Source organism: Ranitomeya variabilis, chromosome 6 (genome assembly GCF_051348905.1).
Source record: "Ranitomeya variabilis isolate aRanVar5 chromosome 6, aRanVar5.hap1, whole genome shotgun sequence".
Lineage (NCBI taxonomy): Eukaryota > Metazoa > Chordata > Amphibia > Anura > Dendrobatidae > Ranitomeya > Ranitomeya variabilis.
Genome location: NC_135237.1, coordinates 22,508,630 through 22,526,157, shown reverse-complemented (window position 1 = coordinate 22,526,157; position 17,528 = coordinate 22,508,630). Strand labels below are relative to the sequence as shown.

Here is a 17,528-nt window from a genome sequence, read left to right as displayed (position 1 = left end):
ATTGTTGGACTTTTATCCTGTTACTGAACTGCATTCGTGTTCTGAACTATTTTATCCTCAGTGTGGTGGATCGTATATATGGACCGTATCGTATCGTATTCGTATCTTTGCCTAAATAAAGGTCGTGGAATTGTTCACTATTCTCTTGCTCTGTTCATTGTGTGGTACCGGAGAAGGACCCTGCGACAGTCTCCCTCTTACCAAACTGTCTTCTCTGTCTTGAATGCGGCAGCCTGGGTCATATTTCTGTCCAGCCACTTCATCGATGGCTCCACCCTGTGCCAGTCATTGCACTGGTTACCCATTAGCTATAGAATACAATACAAATTTATTTCTCTCATGCACCGAGCGCTAACCGTTTCTGTATCAATTTATATCTCCTCCCTCATCTCTGTCTATCACGCTACACGTGCCCTCTGTCCTGCAACTGATCTAAGACTAACATCCTCCATAATCCAAACCTTGCACCTCCATCTCCAAGATTTCTTTTATGCTGCACCAGTTTTCTGGAATACACTACCTGGACGATCTGACTAATACCTAGACACCACATATTTAAACATGCTTTAAAAGCACATTTCTCTAGACAGACTTATCACCTCAATTTATTAACCTCTCTCGTTTCAGGATGCAGAAAACCCATGTAATAAGATGGCTGCAACGCTGTTAGAGAATACTGATGGAGCAACCACTCACAACCTACCAGTTAATGGAGGGGGCGATTGCTTAGTATCAAAAATTGCACACAAAAATACTTCATAGGGCGCTGGTCACACACAGATAATGCACAATGTCAAGACAAATAGTGATGCCCATACTATTAGAGTAGGCAGCATCCTGCAATACATAAGTGCACCCCATAAGGACAGACACCTCAGATTACAAGGCCAACGTTGACAGGCCCGGATGCACCCTGAATATAAATAAGGCACAAAAGTATATATAATATACTGTATATGAGGTATTGGTCAATATTTTGGGCAGAATATTCAAGCTTACAACCCGCGTCAAGGGTCCTCACACTTGCGAGTCCCTACACTAAAACTGCATCCTGAGAGTGCCTTAGTTCTGAGATCTGGGCAGGTAAATACTTCTGCCCATTTTTTTTACTGTCTCAGGATCGTTCACCCCTTCATCACAAGGGTCTTTAGTATTTCACTGCATTGCGGAGGTCTCTAATCACAGAAGATGACTAAACGAATCTTTGTGGACTTTTCTGAAGAAGGAAATTCTCAACTAGTGTTGAGCATTCCGATACCGCAAGTATCGGGTATCGGCCGATATTTGCTGTATCGGAATTCCGATACCGAGATCCGATACTTTTGTGGTATCGGGTATCGGTATCGAAACAACATTAATGTAAAAATGTGTAAAAGAGAGAATTAAAATAAAAAATATTGCTATACTCACCTCTCCGACGCAGCCTGCACCTTACCGAGGGAAGCGGCAGCGTTCTTTGTTTAAAATTTGCGCTTTTCTTTCCTTACGTGAAGTCCCGGCTTTGTGATTGGTTGCGTCGCAGTCACATGGGCGACGCAACCAATCACAGCAAGCCGTGACGTAATTTCAGGTCCTTAAGGATTTTAAAATTACGTCCCGGCTTTGTGATTGGTTGCGTCGCAGTCCCATGGGCGACGCAACCAATCACAAGCCGTGACGTCACGGGAGGCTGGACACGCGCACATTTTAAAATGCGCGCTTGTCCAGCCTCCCGTGACGTCCCGGCTTGTGATTGGTTGCGTCGCGATCAACCAATCACAAGCCGGGAGGCTGGACACGCGCGCATTTTAAAATGCGCGCGTGTCCAGCCTCCCGGCTTGTGATTGGTTGACCGCGACGCAACCAATCACAAAGCCGGAACGTAATTTTAAAATCCTGAAGGACCTGAAATTACGTCACGGCTTGCTGTGATTGGTTGCGTCCCGGCCACATGGGCGGCACGCGACCAATCACAAGCCGGGACTTCACGTAAAGGAAAGAAAAGCGCGAATTTTAAACAAAGAACGCTGCCGCTTCCCTCGGTAAGGTGCAGGCTGCGTCGGAGAGGTGAGTATAGCAATATTTTTTATTTTAATTCTTTCTTTTACACATTAATATGGTTCCCAGGGCCTGAAGGAGAGTTTCCTCTCCTTCAGACCCTGGGAACTATCAGGGATACCGTCCGATACATGAGTCCCATTGACTTGTATTGGTATCGGGTATCGGTATCGGATTGGATCCGATACTTTGCCGGTATCGGCCGATACTTTCCGATACCGATACTTTCAAGTATCGGACGGTATCGCTCAACACTATTCTCAACAGAAAGTTTTACAATGTCAGCTCTGGTTAAAAAAAAAAAAAGCAAAACTCCTGCCAATCCCCACAGTGTTCATCAGGGTAACAGTACATTAAACATGTATTACACAATGGCGGGAAGTGCCAGGTGGCTCCATCACCATAATCACCATCATCTACATGAGCCGTAGTCATACATTGTCTTCATGCCACAGAATCGGGGCCGGAGCGTGGGGACGTCCCGCAGCTACTCGGAAATAGGATTAAGTAAACCAGAGGGAGCCGCTCTGCTGGAAAAACTTCTACCTAGAAAGGTCCAGTAACAACAACTTCTAGAATTACCAGCAAAGCTGCCAACCCCCAGCATGTTAATAACATGTATTATATTAAGAGGCTTTATACATTCCTTCTAGACATTGCACCCAGGGTAGTATGTGCCGGGGGGGATGGATGGACAGATAGATAATAGATAGATCAGAGGCGTATTTAGGAGGGGCAGGAGGGGCACGTGCCCCTGGCTCGGCCAGCAGGGGGACACCATCGAGCAGCCTTATGTGGCAGTCTGAGGTTTCTCCCCAGGGGCTGCATTTTGCCTCCCCCTGGACCAGGAATTGGCCGTTCTTCAAGCCAGCTGCCAAGCTGACAGCTGACCCATAGCAGGTGCAGTGCGCCGGCTCCCAGTGCTCAACTGTATTCATGTCTTTCAGGTGCGAGTATGATTGAAGACCTGATCGATAGGTCAGGTGACGTCAGCTGCATGATCAGATCATGTGATCACGCTGCTAACGTCACTCGCCGGCGCCGCGAGGCGCACATTGGTGGTAAGCACTGCAGGGAAGCTGAAGACACTGAAGATTTATTGTAGCAGGTGGTGGGGGGTAAGATTTGAGGACACAATATGAGGAGCCGATGAAATTTGAGGATACAGTATGAGGAGCATTGGGAGAGATGGGATGTATGTATGAGGAAACAATATGAGGGGGATGGGTGCAGACACAGTATGAGGAGTAAGGGGGATGGGTACAGACAGTATGAAAAGCGAGTGGAGGAATGTATGTGACAAGGAATGGGGAGGATGGGTGCAGACACAGTATGTAGAGCTGAGGGAGGAATGTATGGGGACACAGTATGGGGAATGAGGGAGGGGATGGGTGCAGACACAGTATGGTGAGTGGGGGGAAGCATGCAGACACAATGTGAGGAGCGAGAAAGCAGAAGGTATACGGACACAGTCTGAGGAGCAAGAGTGATGGGATTGGTGCGGACACAGCATTGTGAGTCGGGGAGATGTATGAGGAGGCAGTAAGGAGAGGAAGGGGGTAAATATGTGAGGAGACAGTATAAGGAGGGAGAGGGAAATGTGTGAGGAGACTATTGATGGGAATAGTGTTAGAAAACATTATTGGGGGAGAAAAGTGTGAGTGGGCACAAGAATAGAGACAGTAGTGTGGGGGTTAGCATGGGGGGGACAGTGTAAGGGCACACCCAGGAGGGGACAATATGACAAGGAGGGGAGTATGATGAGGGGGCACAGTATAGAGACTGGGCCCTATGGAGGGGACACAATGTGAGCAGACACTGTGACGAAGGGGTCCAGTATGCAAGGAGAGGGCAGTGTGGAGGGCATTTACAATTACAGGGACAGCGTTTTGGTCATATTTTGTGCAAGGAACATAGTGAGGGGCAATTATTTATCCAGGGGCACAGTGTAGAGCAGATGTTTGTATTCAGGAGCATTTTAATGCCACTGCTATTTTTAAGGGCATTGTGCTGGGATTTGCTACAGGAGACTGGAGAAGAGGGATGTCTGCAGAGACGAGCTGTGGCTCTGAAAAGTCATCATGTCACCTGGACAAGATGAAGAAAAGAAAGAAAACAACTCCAAAAAAAAGATAAGTAAATGTTTTTTAATGATACTGAATAATTCTCATCAGTACTGTGGTTCCTGTATGGTACACGGTCTGATGACTGATAGCAACAAATCCCAGAATCTTCTTACCATTGTTAAAGACGTACTGGAAGTTGGAGGTTTCTATGATACAAGTGTATATGGGGCTGACCTCACATTACAATTGATGTACCCATGTACTGATGGTGCTTCTGGTACTGAATTCATGTACTGATGGTGATCTTAATGATGCATTCCCGGTACTGATGAGGGTTTTGATGTTGTGTTTCTGTACTGATGGAGGTTACAGGAATGTATTTCTGTGCTGCAGATGGTTTTCATGATGAATGTCTGTACTGCTGGTGGTTCTGGTGATGTATTTTTGTACTGATGAAGGTTGTGAATGATGCTCTGTTTCTGTACTAATGGGAGTTCTAGTGATGTACTTCTGCATTACTGATGGTTCTGGTTATGGATTCTTGTGATTTTATTGGTTTTGATCGTGTACAAATAACTTGTAAGATTCCATGATACATGGCTATGTTAGTAAAGTGTTGTGCCATCTGACAAGTTAAGGGTTGCTATGTTTTTATTACAAGTCCTATATGAGCCACGCGATTACAGAAACGACTGCTCTCAGCTTATCCTAAATCCTTCTAGATACAAGACACATGAAATTATTTATTTACAACGTCAATTATTCTTTCATCTCTCTGTGTCTTTTTATGATTTATGTAAACAATTTGGCGTTTGTTGGGGGCGTGCTGTACAAATAAACCCTCTGACATCAATCACTATGGCGCTATTAGCCTTACAAGTTCCCTAATTACCCCCGATAACAGGGTGAGAAATCGCAAAATGAACAGGAATTTAAACATGTGGATGTGTGGCGGCAAGATTAACCCCTCCATTGCCAAGAGAGCAACATGGAAGGGGGCACTTACTTTATGTGGTCGGTCGGGTTTATTTATAAAATGTAACATTGATTGAGTTTTTCCAGATTGTGTTCCGTCGGGGAGGATGTCAAAAGATTTATTGGGAAACTAATGATATTTGACAGCAAATATTTTAAGAAATGTTTTAACCCTTTCTCATCACAACCAATTTCAATTTTTTTTCTTGTATTTTTTCCTCCCCATTTTTCAAAAACCGTTAACTTTTTTTAAATTTTCCCACCACCATCACCGTACAAGGGCTGTTTTTTTTTTCAGGGCAAATTGAACATTAGAATGTCCTCATATAATTTAATATAATGTATCATTAATGTAATGTGTAATTAGTCCATTCTATAGGGGACTGGCGATTATGTTTCCTCCTTTATTTTTTTCTGTTATTTATTTATTTATTTTAAGCTATTTTTCTCTTCATTTTAGTTTTCCTAAGAAATGTAAAAGGAAAAACTGAACGCTCTAAAATAACAGAGTAAGTATTCACAGTCCTGGCTCGACACCATCGCTCGGGTATCAATGTTTTGGCTGCAGCAGTGACGTCACACTGCCTTGTGAAAAAATATATAATTTATTTCTCAATTTGTTCCAATATCGGGATTTAATATAAATTGTTAAAATACCATTTTTATTAAAAAAAATGAACAAAAATGTGCATTTTACCTCTTATTACAAAACTATTTTTTGGTTCTTGGGAATTGAGAGTTAAACATTATATTGTTTACTGCTTGTTACCTAGGTTACCCGCCACCTCTGAAGTCTCTCAAAGGTGGCCAGTTACTTAGGAAAGCAGTGTGCTTGTGCAAACTCTGTGCAGTGGAGCTTGTAAGCGCAGCCCGGATTGACCTTCTTGCAGCAAGAGAAAGCGCAAAGTTTGGACCAGTGGAGCGACAAAGCCCCTAGTCCAAATTATAAGATGTTCAGGATCGTGCAGCTCTTATCTCCCAGCAAGCAGAAAGGCAGGAAGCAGAGGAGCGGCGTGCTCCTGAACAGCCATCATAAGAACATCCTTTAAAAAAAAAGTGTTTGAATGAAAAGTTCTGAAACTTCCGAGCAGACTTTGTTTCAATTAAATCTTCACTATTTTCAAGATCTTTGTTTGCTGTCAGTGAATGAGGACACTCTTGCTGGTCCTTCTGAGAATCAGAAAAGTGGATACAATTGTATCCAGCGTAGACAATGCCTTGTGATCACATCTGCAGCAGCTGCGCAGTCTTCTCTGTTCGTTTGCTACAATGTATCGGTCTGACGCGCAGAGCGTCATCGACACTGGACGCAATTCTCAGCTTTCCATACTAGTCACATTCTTGGACATCTCAGTTTTAGAAACTAGTTATATTTTCTGTGAGAGCCACAGTGTAATGGCGCCCTGTGACCCCGGACACAAATAGACCCGATGGGGACATTTCTTGTATAAACAAAGCACAATCTGTGTGTAATGAGAACGGCTCCTATAGACTCGCTATTACTGAAAGCAAATTCTTCTCGAAAAATTAAACAAAAAAACGAAAAAAAAAAGTCATTTATATATCACATATAGAGTTCTCCCCTAAATAATTAATAACAATGGCTTGATACATTTGTTTATTTTTTACTTGAAGCTTCACTTTCTGCCAGTGCTCACGGACTGATCCACGAACGGTGGCAGCGGACCAATGAGATTTTGTATATTATTCTTCATAAGGTGGCATTATTTTTTCCACTGTATGTTGGTATTATTTCTACACTGAATATTGGTTTATTATAGGCACTATATAGTATTATTATCTATGCAATTAATGTTTATATTATTTGTGCACTGTATGTTGGCTTTATTAGTATTTTATATGGTTGTATAATTTGGACAATATATCATTTTATTATACATGCACTGTATGTTGGTATTTTACACTGTATAGTCGTATATATATTGTACATTATATAGTGTTATTATTTGTGCACTGTATGTTCGTATTATTTGTGCATTGTGTGTTTGTATATTTGAGGCACTATATAGTGTTACTATTTTGCATCATATATTGGCATTATTTGCACACTGTATGTTGGTATTATGTGTGTACTGAACGGTTCTATATTTAGAGCACTATATGGTGTTGCAACATCTGAACCTTATGTTGGTATATTTTGTACACTGTATATCGGTATGTTGTGGGATATCCATATATTTATGGATATTGGTTATTCACTGCATGCTGCTATTATTTGGGCATTGTATGTTGGTGCTTTAGGACACTCTTTGCATTTGTCTTGTCATAATACGTACATAAGTATTATAGGCAAGTATTATTTTGAAAATGTTATCCCTGGTTTGCGCTATGTACGGTAATAATATTGGCATTATTTTGTTGTATTATTTATGCAGACTATGGTAATGTTTGTGTGAACTTTATGGTTTGGTAATTTGTGCACTGTTTGATAGTATTCATTAAAAGCAGCATAGTGCCTTTATGTTGCGCATGGTATGGCGGTTATCTTTGCCCTCTGCATGATTGTATTATGTGAGTAGGATTTGTATAGATTTTGCATCTGTAGTAGTTTCAGTACTATTTGGTGGTTTTAATTCGGCAGACAACACTGTTATTATTTTGCACTGCATGGCCGTATTATTTTGGCAGCATATTGAGGGAGAAAGGGTTTCTGGCAGTGTTGGGTAATGGAGCATTACATATGTAAGTGATAATGTCTGGAAAGCCCTGTGGAATTAATGGCGCTATATAAGTGACTTAAATAAATAAATAAGCATGCATTCGGCAGTTTCCTTTTTGGCGCTCTATAGGGAGAGGTGAACTTTCAAGACTTGTCCCATAAACACATAACATGAAACTAATGTAATTGCAAAAAAAAAGTTTTTATGGAATGTTTATAAGTTAATATATGAAAGTCATCTGGCGGCAGAGAGATCCGGTAAACACGACCTTCTGATGGTGAAGAAAGGAGCAGCTCCAGTTGCTTGTTCTCTCCCTCGTACGGCTTGTTTGTCTTTCTTACCATATTTATACTGTACTATATACTTTTGTTGCCATACATATTACATTACAGAGGCGGCATTCACATCACTTGCTCCAAATTCATCAAAATGTTGCTGCATTGATCAATTTGGCGCATCTGTAAATATAACCTGCTCCTCTACTGCTTGCTCCACCATTCGCTGGAGTAGGATTGTGATGGGTTTTTTTTTTACCATACATCTGGCTTACAGCTCATTTACATAGCTAATGACGCCCACTTTTCCAAAACGGCCAGAGCAGCGCAAAATAGGAAAAATAAAAATCGCAACTTAACAGCAAAAAATAATGTATGAAAAACTTCCTGCTAACTCATCTCTGTTATCATATTGTGAAGGGGCATATTTTATCGAGGTCATTTCTAAAATCTCTGCACTTTTCTTTGTAAGAATCGCTATTTTGAGCAAAATTCTAAAAAATGTTCGCACTGTGGGTAAAACACATTAGGGCTTTTCAGCATTCAAAGTTGCAAATTTTGCTGTACTTCATTTTTGTACAAATTTTTTTTTTTACTATTTTCTGCACTTTAGAAAAGTGGCCATTGAGTTACGGGGGGTTAACTATGTAAAGGAGAAGAATTTCAACCTTATAAAAAGTTGGGAAAACAATTTTCAATTCTCCCGGAATAATGGTGTAGAGTAGAAAGTGATGAAAGAAAGAGGTCAAAACAGGAAATTTACATTTAAAGATGCAACAAATTTATGAAACATTGTGTGACCCTGATACACCACATCCCAGCCAAAAGGAAAAGTTGCTTTAAAAAGTTTTCTCAAAATAACTTTCTCCCTATTGGTCTAAGTTTCCATGTTGCTTCACTGTATTTACTATATCACATGTCAGTACCTTATTCTCCTAATTTCTCAGCTATCATACACTATTTACCATCTTACAATGTGCTCACCATTACTGTCACCCCTTCAGGACTCATTGATGGCCATTTTAAAACAGTCCATTTTTTCTTTTTCAACCATTTTTGTGTACTTTAGGATGTGTGCTTTGGGTCATTGTCATTGTCTTGATCTTTAATTCAAATTAAGTTTTCTTACACTGGGTAGGACATTTCACTCTAAAATCTCTTGATAATTTCATGATCATACGGTCAAAGCCTCCAGTACAAGATGCAGCAAAGCAGCGCCACAGCATTATGATCCTCCACCATGCTTAACTGTTGGTAGTGTGTTCTTTTCCTTATAAGCTTCATTGCGCTGTCTGTAAACAAGCTGTTGCTTTACCTTGCCAAAAAGTTCTATTTTTGTTTCATCTTTCCACAGAACATTTTCCTAGGAGGATTGTGGTTGCCAAGGTATTCTTTAGCAAAGATCAGTCGCTCCTTTTTATGTCTTTTCTTCAGCAACAGTTTCCTTCTTGGCCTTCACCCATAAAGCTCTGCTTGGTTAAGTGTGTAGCGTATGGTACTTGGTGAAACCGTGACCCCAGACCGTTCAAAGTTGACCTTCAGGTATTTGGATGTTTGACGTGGTGTAGTGTTTTTTTACGTGGTGTCACATGGGCACCGACAATCACAGAGGATTCTCATTTGTCATTTACCACAGGCGAGTCAAAATGTGTAATGTAATGTAAAGGGGACAATACCAGTGTCACAGCAGCTTTAGGTTTTTCTATTTTTCCCTCTTATTGTTTTTTTTGTTAGATTATTGTTTATCATTTGCTCTTTTGTATTTAACACGAGTGCTCTATACAGAAAAACGGTTTCAATGGATTCATTTTTTCAGGAGATATTCCACATTATGTCCTTACACTTCATGGATGCCAATAACCATGAGCAGGACTGTAGCTGCCTCAGTGTCCATGTTTCCCGTATTATACAGTATGTCTTACCATATTCACATAGCTCAGTTCTTGTGGGACATTGCCAAGTTTGTAGAGCTGTCCCACTGTGCCGGGTACGTCCTGAATTCAATGTATCTGTGACCTCAGGACATAGATTCAAGTGAATATAATGTGGGGACACCATACTGTGTGTGGGGGAATGTATTGTTAGGAATGTATTGTGGGGACACCATACTGTGTGTGTGTGAGAATGTATTGTGGAGACATAAAGTGTGGGGGAATGTATTGTGGGGACACCATACTGTGTGTGGGGTAATGTACTGTGGGGACACCATACTGTATGTGTGAGAATGTACTGTGGAGACATAAAGTGTGGGTGAATGTACTTTGGGGACATCATATTGTGTGTGGGAGAATACACTTTGGGGGAAATTACACTGTGTGGGAGCTATGTGCTGTTGGGAAGTCATACTGTGTGTAGAGGAATGTACTGTCGAGGACATTATACTGTGTGGCGGGAATGGACTGTGTTTGAGAATATACTGTGGGGACATCATAACTGTGTGTGGGGATAATGTACTTTGGGGACATCATACTTTATTAAATGAATGTTACTGTGGGAACATTATACTGTGTGTGGGAGAATGTGCTGTGGATGACATTAAACTGGTCAGGAGGGAAGATCCTGTGGATGACATTATACTGTGAGAGGAGGAATGTACTGTGCGGACATCATACTGTGTATGGGGGAATGCACTGTAGGGAAAATCATACTGTGTGGGGGCTATGTACTGTGGAGGACATTATACTGTGTGGGGGCTATGTACTGTGGAGGACATTATACTGTGTGGGGGCTATGTACTGTGGAGGACATTATAATGTGTGGGGGCTATGTACTGTGGAGGACATTATACTGTGTGGGGGCTATGTACTGTGGAGGACATTATACTGTGTGGGGGCTATGTACTGTGGGGACATCATACTGTGTATGGAGGAATGTACTGTGGAGAACATTATACTGTTTGGGGGAGATATACTGGGGTGACATCATACTGTGTATGGGGAAATGTTCCGTGGAGGACATTATACTGTCTGTGATGGGCATCTACTGTGGAGACATTATACTGTGTTTGGGGAGAAATGTACTGTGGGGACATCATACTGTGTGGGGGAATGCATTTTGGATGACTGTGTGGGAGAATGTAGTCTGGGGAATCATACTGTGTAGAGGATATGTAATGTGTGGGTAAGATTCTTTGGGGACATTATAGTGTATGTGAGGAATGTATTATGGGGACATAATAGAGGGAGAATGTACTGTGTGTGGGAGCTCAAACTGTGGGGACATTATGCTGTGGGGACATTATGCTGTGGGGACATTATGCTGTGGGGACATTATGCTGTGGGGACATTATACTGTGGGGACATTATACTGTGAGGACATCAAACTGTGGGGACATCAAGCTGTGGGGACATTATACTGTGGGGACATCAAACTGTGAGGACATTATACTATGGGGACATCAAACTGTGGGGACATTATACTGTGGGGACATCAAACTGGGGACATCAAGCTGTGGGGACATTATACTGTGGGGACATTATACAGTGGGGACATCAAACTGCTTGTGGGATGGCTGACAGTTCATCATACTGTACATAGTGGAACGTATTTTGGGGCATGATACCATGTGGGGGGCACTGTGGGGAGAATCTTTCTTTGTGGGAAGATATAAAGGACTTGGTAAGTTTAGTGAGGTGGCTTAGCATAAAATACACATTGGTGCAGCGCAGTTTGCCTGCCTCTTCCCAGTTTTCAGACTTGTGAGGTATATAATATGACATACCGTAGTTACTATATGAACCATATTTCATTAGCAGTACAATTATTTTTATATTTTTACTATTTTTCACAACCTTGTAAATAAATAGAAGCCAAAAGAGAAGTGAGTACTGCTCTAGGGTGTATGGGTTCAATGATGGGTGTTTCCATCCATCTTAGTACCATCAACAGCTGACACAGCGTCACAGTGTTACAGAGGTGATAGATAGTAGATATGAGCCCCTCACAGCCCTGCTACCTTTATTAAAGGGGTTGTACAGGATTAAGAAAACAGCCATGCTTTCTACCATAAACAGCACCACCCTTGGGTTGATTCTAGTATTGCAGCTTAGCCCCATTAAAGTAAATGTGGATCTGCTGCAGTACCAGATACAAACTGTAGACAGGGGTGGCGCTATTTTTTAGTAAAAGCAGCTAGTTCTTTCTGCTGCTTCACACTGGGGCATGGATATTTAAGCTGCACAGGTTCCTTATGCTTTTAATTCTGGGACATGGAGCAGATGATTATTTTTCTTTAATCTCATTAGTGCAGATTGAATAGGATTAATTATAATTCTGGCTGCTGCCGTAAACCAGTGAAATGGGACTTATTTGGAGAAAATGTAATTCTGACATTTCTTAATCATATCTGATCCTGGGAAAGCTGGGTGCCAACCAATATGGGCTGTACTATTACCATTGCAAAGTGGTTGTCAGCCTAGCAAACAGAAAAGCATCAACCTCTCTTGCATTATGGCATAACTTGCCATTCAGGAGCCTGGAAGAGCTGAGTGGCGACTGCCAAGATGCAGTAATGGCACTGCTCTATACTGTCATGGGTGTACAGACTTTACCCCGGCTGACAACTATCGCAGGTATTCTAATGATCCCACAATGAAAACAGAAATGTAGATTTATTATGAGGTTTAACCACAAAGTAAGTGAGCGGCAGAATCAGAGCGGACGTCCAAACCGCTAATGTTACCGGGAACGTTCACATCCAGGAGTAGCAGAGCTGGATTTGTCATTTATTGCTAAAGTTATACTTTGGGATAATTGTGGGTTTCCCGGCAGTTCTATTGAAACCCAAAGACAAGATATCATGAAACTATGTGGGGTCCTGACTCCTGACAAATAATCTGAGCTTTAGGATATCTGACTCATTCAGCTCTGCTACATCGACTTTAGGACAATGTATTTATTCGCTGCTCTGTATCTGGACTTTGCTTTGTTACTATGCGGTAAGTTAAATATTGCAGTCCTATGTAAAGCTATTGATAGGATATTTGGGTATTATTAGTTATGCCAAGTAACAAATTCAGGTCAAGTAGAATTCTAATACTCAGCTCTGCTACATCTGACAAATTCAACTCTTCTGCATCCAGAAATATCATCAGAATTATGTCAGCCCTGTTATATCTGACAAACTCAAATCTGCTACATCTGACTAACCCAAAGCTGCTACATCTGACAAACTCAAATCTACTACATCAGATAGGCGTAATTCTGCTACATCTGATAAACTACATCTGACAAATACAAATTTCCTACATCTGACAAATTTATCTCTGCTACATCTGAGAAACTCAAAACAAAGCACTAACATGTCTGACAAACTAAATCATCGACACCTCACAACCCCAACCCTTGTACATGTAACAAACATAGCTCAGCTAGATCTGATAAAATCTGCATTCCAATATCTGACAAACTTGAGATACAGCAGATGTGAGTTTGTTATATGTTCCCCATCTGACAAACATCTGAATACAGAAGCAGCCCAGCTATAACGTATCTAGCAAACTCAAATTAGCTACTACTAAAAAATCTCAACTCTGCTACATCTGAAAAACTCAGTTGTGATAAATTTAATAAGATCAAATACTGCTGCATCTACAAAACCCACCCGCCCTGCTATAGATGACAAACTCAGCGCAGGATAGAGACAATAAGCTGAACGATATTATTTTGGGAAAACTCAGTCCGGCAATATCTGACAAACTCAACTCTGCAACCACCGGAACAATTCAGCTTTCTATAAATGATAAACTCATCCCTGTAAGTTCTAACATACATGTTACAGCTAGAACTGACAAAGTCAGCTCTGCTATATCTGACAAAGGCAGCCCTGTGATAACTGACAAAGTCAGCTCTGCTATATCTGACAAGTCAGCTCTGCTATATCTGACAAAGTCAGCTCTGCTATATCTGACAAAGGCAGCCCTGTGATAACTGACAAAGTCAGCTCTGCTATATCTGACAAGTCAGCTCTGCTATATCTGACAAAGTCAGCTCTGCTATATCTGACAAAGTCAGCTCTGCTATAACTCACAAGTCAGCTCTGCTATAACTGACAAAGTCAGCCCCGCTATATCTGACAAGCCAGCCTGCTATATCTGACAAAGTCAGCTCTGCTATATCTGGCAATGTCAGCCCTGCTTTATCTGACAAAGTCAGCTCTGCTATATCTGACAAAGATAGCTCTGCTATAACTGACAAGTCAGCTCTGCTATATCTGACAGTCAGCTCTGCTGTATCTGACAGTCAGCTCTGCTATAACAGCCACATCTTATATAAATCTGACACATGACTCTGTTCTGCGTTTGACAATTTAATGTCTCAGCTCTGTCACATCTGTGACAAATTCAGCTCTGCTACATACGTATATAGCCAGTGCCAACCGCCAGCGATAATCGCTGCACACGGAGCCATAAATCAGCCGCCGCGTCAGTTTATTTGTTCTTACCAAGTTTGCATAACTTTCATTTCATGGGAATACAATTGCCGAATGGCACAAAAACATGACGACAAATAACCGGAGGCGCAGCGAGACGTTTCCGAAAATATTTTATGTAAAAGAAAAAAGTTAATGGACATAAAAGATTGAAATACTGGAGAGCGGCGGAGCCCAGAATCCAGCGCTGAGTGTGCAGCGATCAGCGGTGAGTATGGCTGAGGATCCAGCAAGGGCTCGTGCACACCGCGCAGGATTCGCCCCAGCGCCGTCCGATACATAAACAGATCGCACGCCGACTAATGTTATCCCATGGGGCAGTAGAGATGGACGATGTTTCCACCCACCGAATCTGGGTGGGAAAAAATGTCAGCGTGAAGAATATTTTATCAGATGAGACTCAGCCATTCATATCCATGGGTGCAAGAAAAAAACTGGATGCTGTACGGAGCCACGGTCTAGAATCCGATATTTATGGATACATTGCAATTCTGTAACGTAAGAAACTGTAAATGATCAACAGATGCTGAGTAACAAAATGCATTGTACATGGAGGAGAACGGAGCAAGAAATCATCCCGCTGTTCAGGAAGAAAGTCTGACGGTATTTTATAAGGTCGTGTGACCCAATCTATATATACTGTCACATTACAATTATCAGCCAATGTACTTGTTAGATAGATAGATGATAGATAGATAATAGATAAATAGATAATAGATAAATACATAGATAGATAATAGATAATAGATAGAACATAGATAATAGATAGATAATAGATCATAGATAGATAATAGATGATGAATAGAAAATAGATAGATAGATAGATAGATAGATAATAGATGGATGATAGATAGATAATAGATCATAGATAATAGAGAGATAACAGATATATAACTAGATAGATAATATATAATAGATAGTTAATAGAAGGATAGATGATAGATAAATAATTGATACATAATTAATAGACAGACAATAGATAGTAGATAACAGATAACAGGTAGTAGAGAGCACTGTGGGGGATGTAACTTATTAAGGTTTTTATGGCAGTTTTCGGACTTCTACACCTCATACATTTTGTCACTTTTTAGGCTTTTGCGCCGCTCTCTGCACTTTTCAGAAGTGGGTGTGGTTACCTATGCAAACTAAGTTTTCGCCCGATTTCTGACATCCGCCTTTTTTTCCAAAAAGTCCCCAAAAAGTTCCTAAACTCCTCCAGAGGAGAGAATCAATATCTCAGACATCATGAGTCACTTTTATAAATTTGGAGCAAAATAACAGCGACGCAGCCAGAAGCAGTCCTATGTAAATCCACAGATAGCACAAGCCTTGCACCAGATCACAGACTCAGCTCTGCTACATTTTTCTGGACTAACAACCTATAGAAAATGTACAACCGGTGTTTGTATTTCAAGAAATATCAAAAATCCGATTTCGTCCATCTTGTGCGGCGCCTTAGGTGACGGGGTGTCAATGTTTAACCCCGTCATTGCCAGCCCCCAGACATCCCAGGTACGTAAGCTGAGAATTTGACGGCACATGTCCCGAGGGGGGGTGAATATATTTGCAAAGAACTTACTTGCAGGATAAGGACCCAGATTGCGGGTTTCATTGTCAGTGCAGTCCGGAGGAGGGTGCGGGGTGCAGATGCGCTGCCCATAGGCTGCCCGGGCTCCTCCACCAGTTATAGCGCCCCACTCAGGTGCTGTCACCGGGGCTGACCACTTTTGGCTGCTGCTCGGTCCCTTGGAGTTGTTCCTTCTACCCCGGCAGCCCAGAATCTCACAGGTTCTCCCTCTATGTGGAGTCAGGGAGGGACTTGGAGGCTGAGCCCAGGACACCGGCAATGATACATAATACTCAGCATTGTTTGCACAGTGTAACAGTGTGCGCTGCGAAGGGCAACATTGTGTGTCAGTGCGCTGTATCCAGGCAATTCCCTAATACGTGACTATTGATCTGAGAGCGTGGATCTATAGCTGTATAGTGAAACACGCGCCTATAGAGAGGGCAACCCTGCAGCACGGAGCGGTATGGCTGGCGGTGGGCCGCGCACTGCCTCGGTGTACTCATCCCCACTCCGCCAGGGTGCATGCCGCAGATGACTTTACGCCATCTTTGTAGTGACAGTCACTGAATCTCAGCTCTTTCCCAAACTTCTGGTCCACTTTCCGCTAACATGCACTTACCCCATAGCTGATAAGGGAGACACATACCATCCCTGAACTCGCCTTGTCCCTTACCTGCGTCCACCCCACGGACATATTATTATATTTATTTACATAGCATCATTAATTCCATGGTGCTGTACATGAGAAGGGGTTACATCAAAATACAGATATCACTTACAGTAAACTAACAATGACAGACTGATACAGAGGGGTGACGTCCCTGCCCTGGCGGGCTTACATTCTACAGATGATCATTCTACAGATATCGCAAGGTTTCGAACCGGGAAAGCAGGGATTGCACTGCTCCTTGCTCCTCCATTATATCTATCTGTATCTGGGTCTACTCTTGACACTACATTTGAAGTTGTACAATGACCGATAACACCTCTATATACAGCAGATAACACAGGATCCACCATTCACAATAGGCGATGTCACAGCTCACCTCCTCCTCCTCCTGTATAATGACTGATAACACAGAATCCACCATTCACAATAGGTGATGTCACAGCTCACCTCCTCCTCCTGTACAATGACTGATAACACCTCTATATTCACGAGATAACACAGAATCCACCATTCACAATAGGTAATGTCACAGCTCACCTCCTCCTCCTGTACAATGACTGATAACACCTCTATATACAGTAGATAACACAGGATCCACCATTCACAATAGGTGATATCACATCTCACCTCCTCCTCCTGTACAATGACTGATAACACCTCTATATACTGTAGATAACACAGGATCCACCATTCACAATAGGCGATGTCACAGCTCACCTCCTCCTCCTCCTTTACAATGACTGATAACACCTCTATATACAGTAGATAACACAGGATCCACCATTCACAATAGGTGATGTCACAGCTCACCTCCTCCTCCTCCT

The 17,528-nt window shown here is 41.9% G+C and overlaps 1 protein-coding gene and 1 long non-coding RNA gene across 2 annotated transcripts in view; one reads left to right on the top strand and one right to left on the bottom strand.

The window, feature by feature from the left end:
• The window catches only part of LOC143781432 (uncharacterized), a 60,235-nt gene extending 54,646 nt beyond the window's left edge, over positions 1-5,589 (top strand). Inside the window, exon 3 of the long non-coding RNA XR_013216712.1 lies at positions 5,539-5,589. This is a non-coding gene — a long non-coding RNA (uncharacterized LOC143781432). The remainder of the gene's footprint in view (positions 1-5,538) is intronic.
• The window catches only part of CRHR2 (corticotropin releasing hormone receptor 2), a 282,276-nt gene extending 265,993 nt beyond the window's left edge, over positions 1-16,283 (bottom strand). Inside the window, exon 1 of the mRNA XM_077268032.1 lies at positions 16,044-16,283. Within this exon, the coding sequence (XP_077124147.1) occupies positions 16,044-16,124 (81 nt within the window). The 5' untranslated portion in view covers positions 16,125-16,283. The remainder of the gene's footprint in view (positions 1-16,043) is intronic.
• Positions 16,284-17,528: the final 1,245 nt, after the last annotated feature.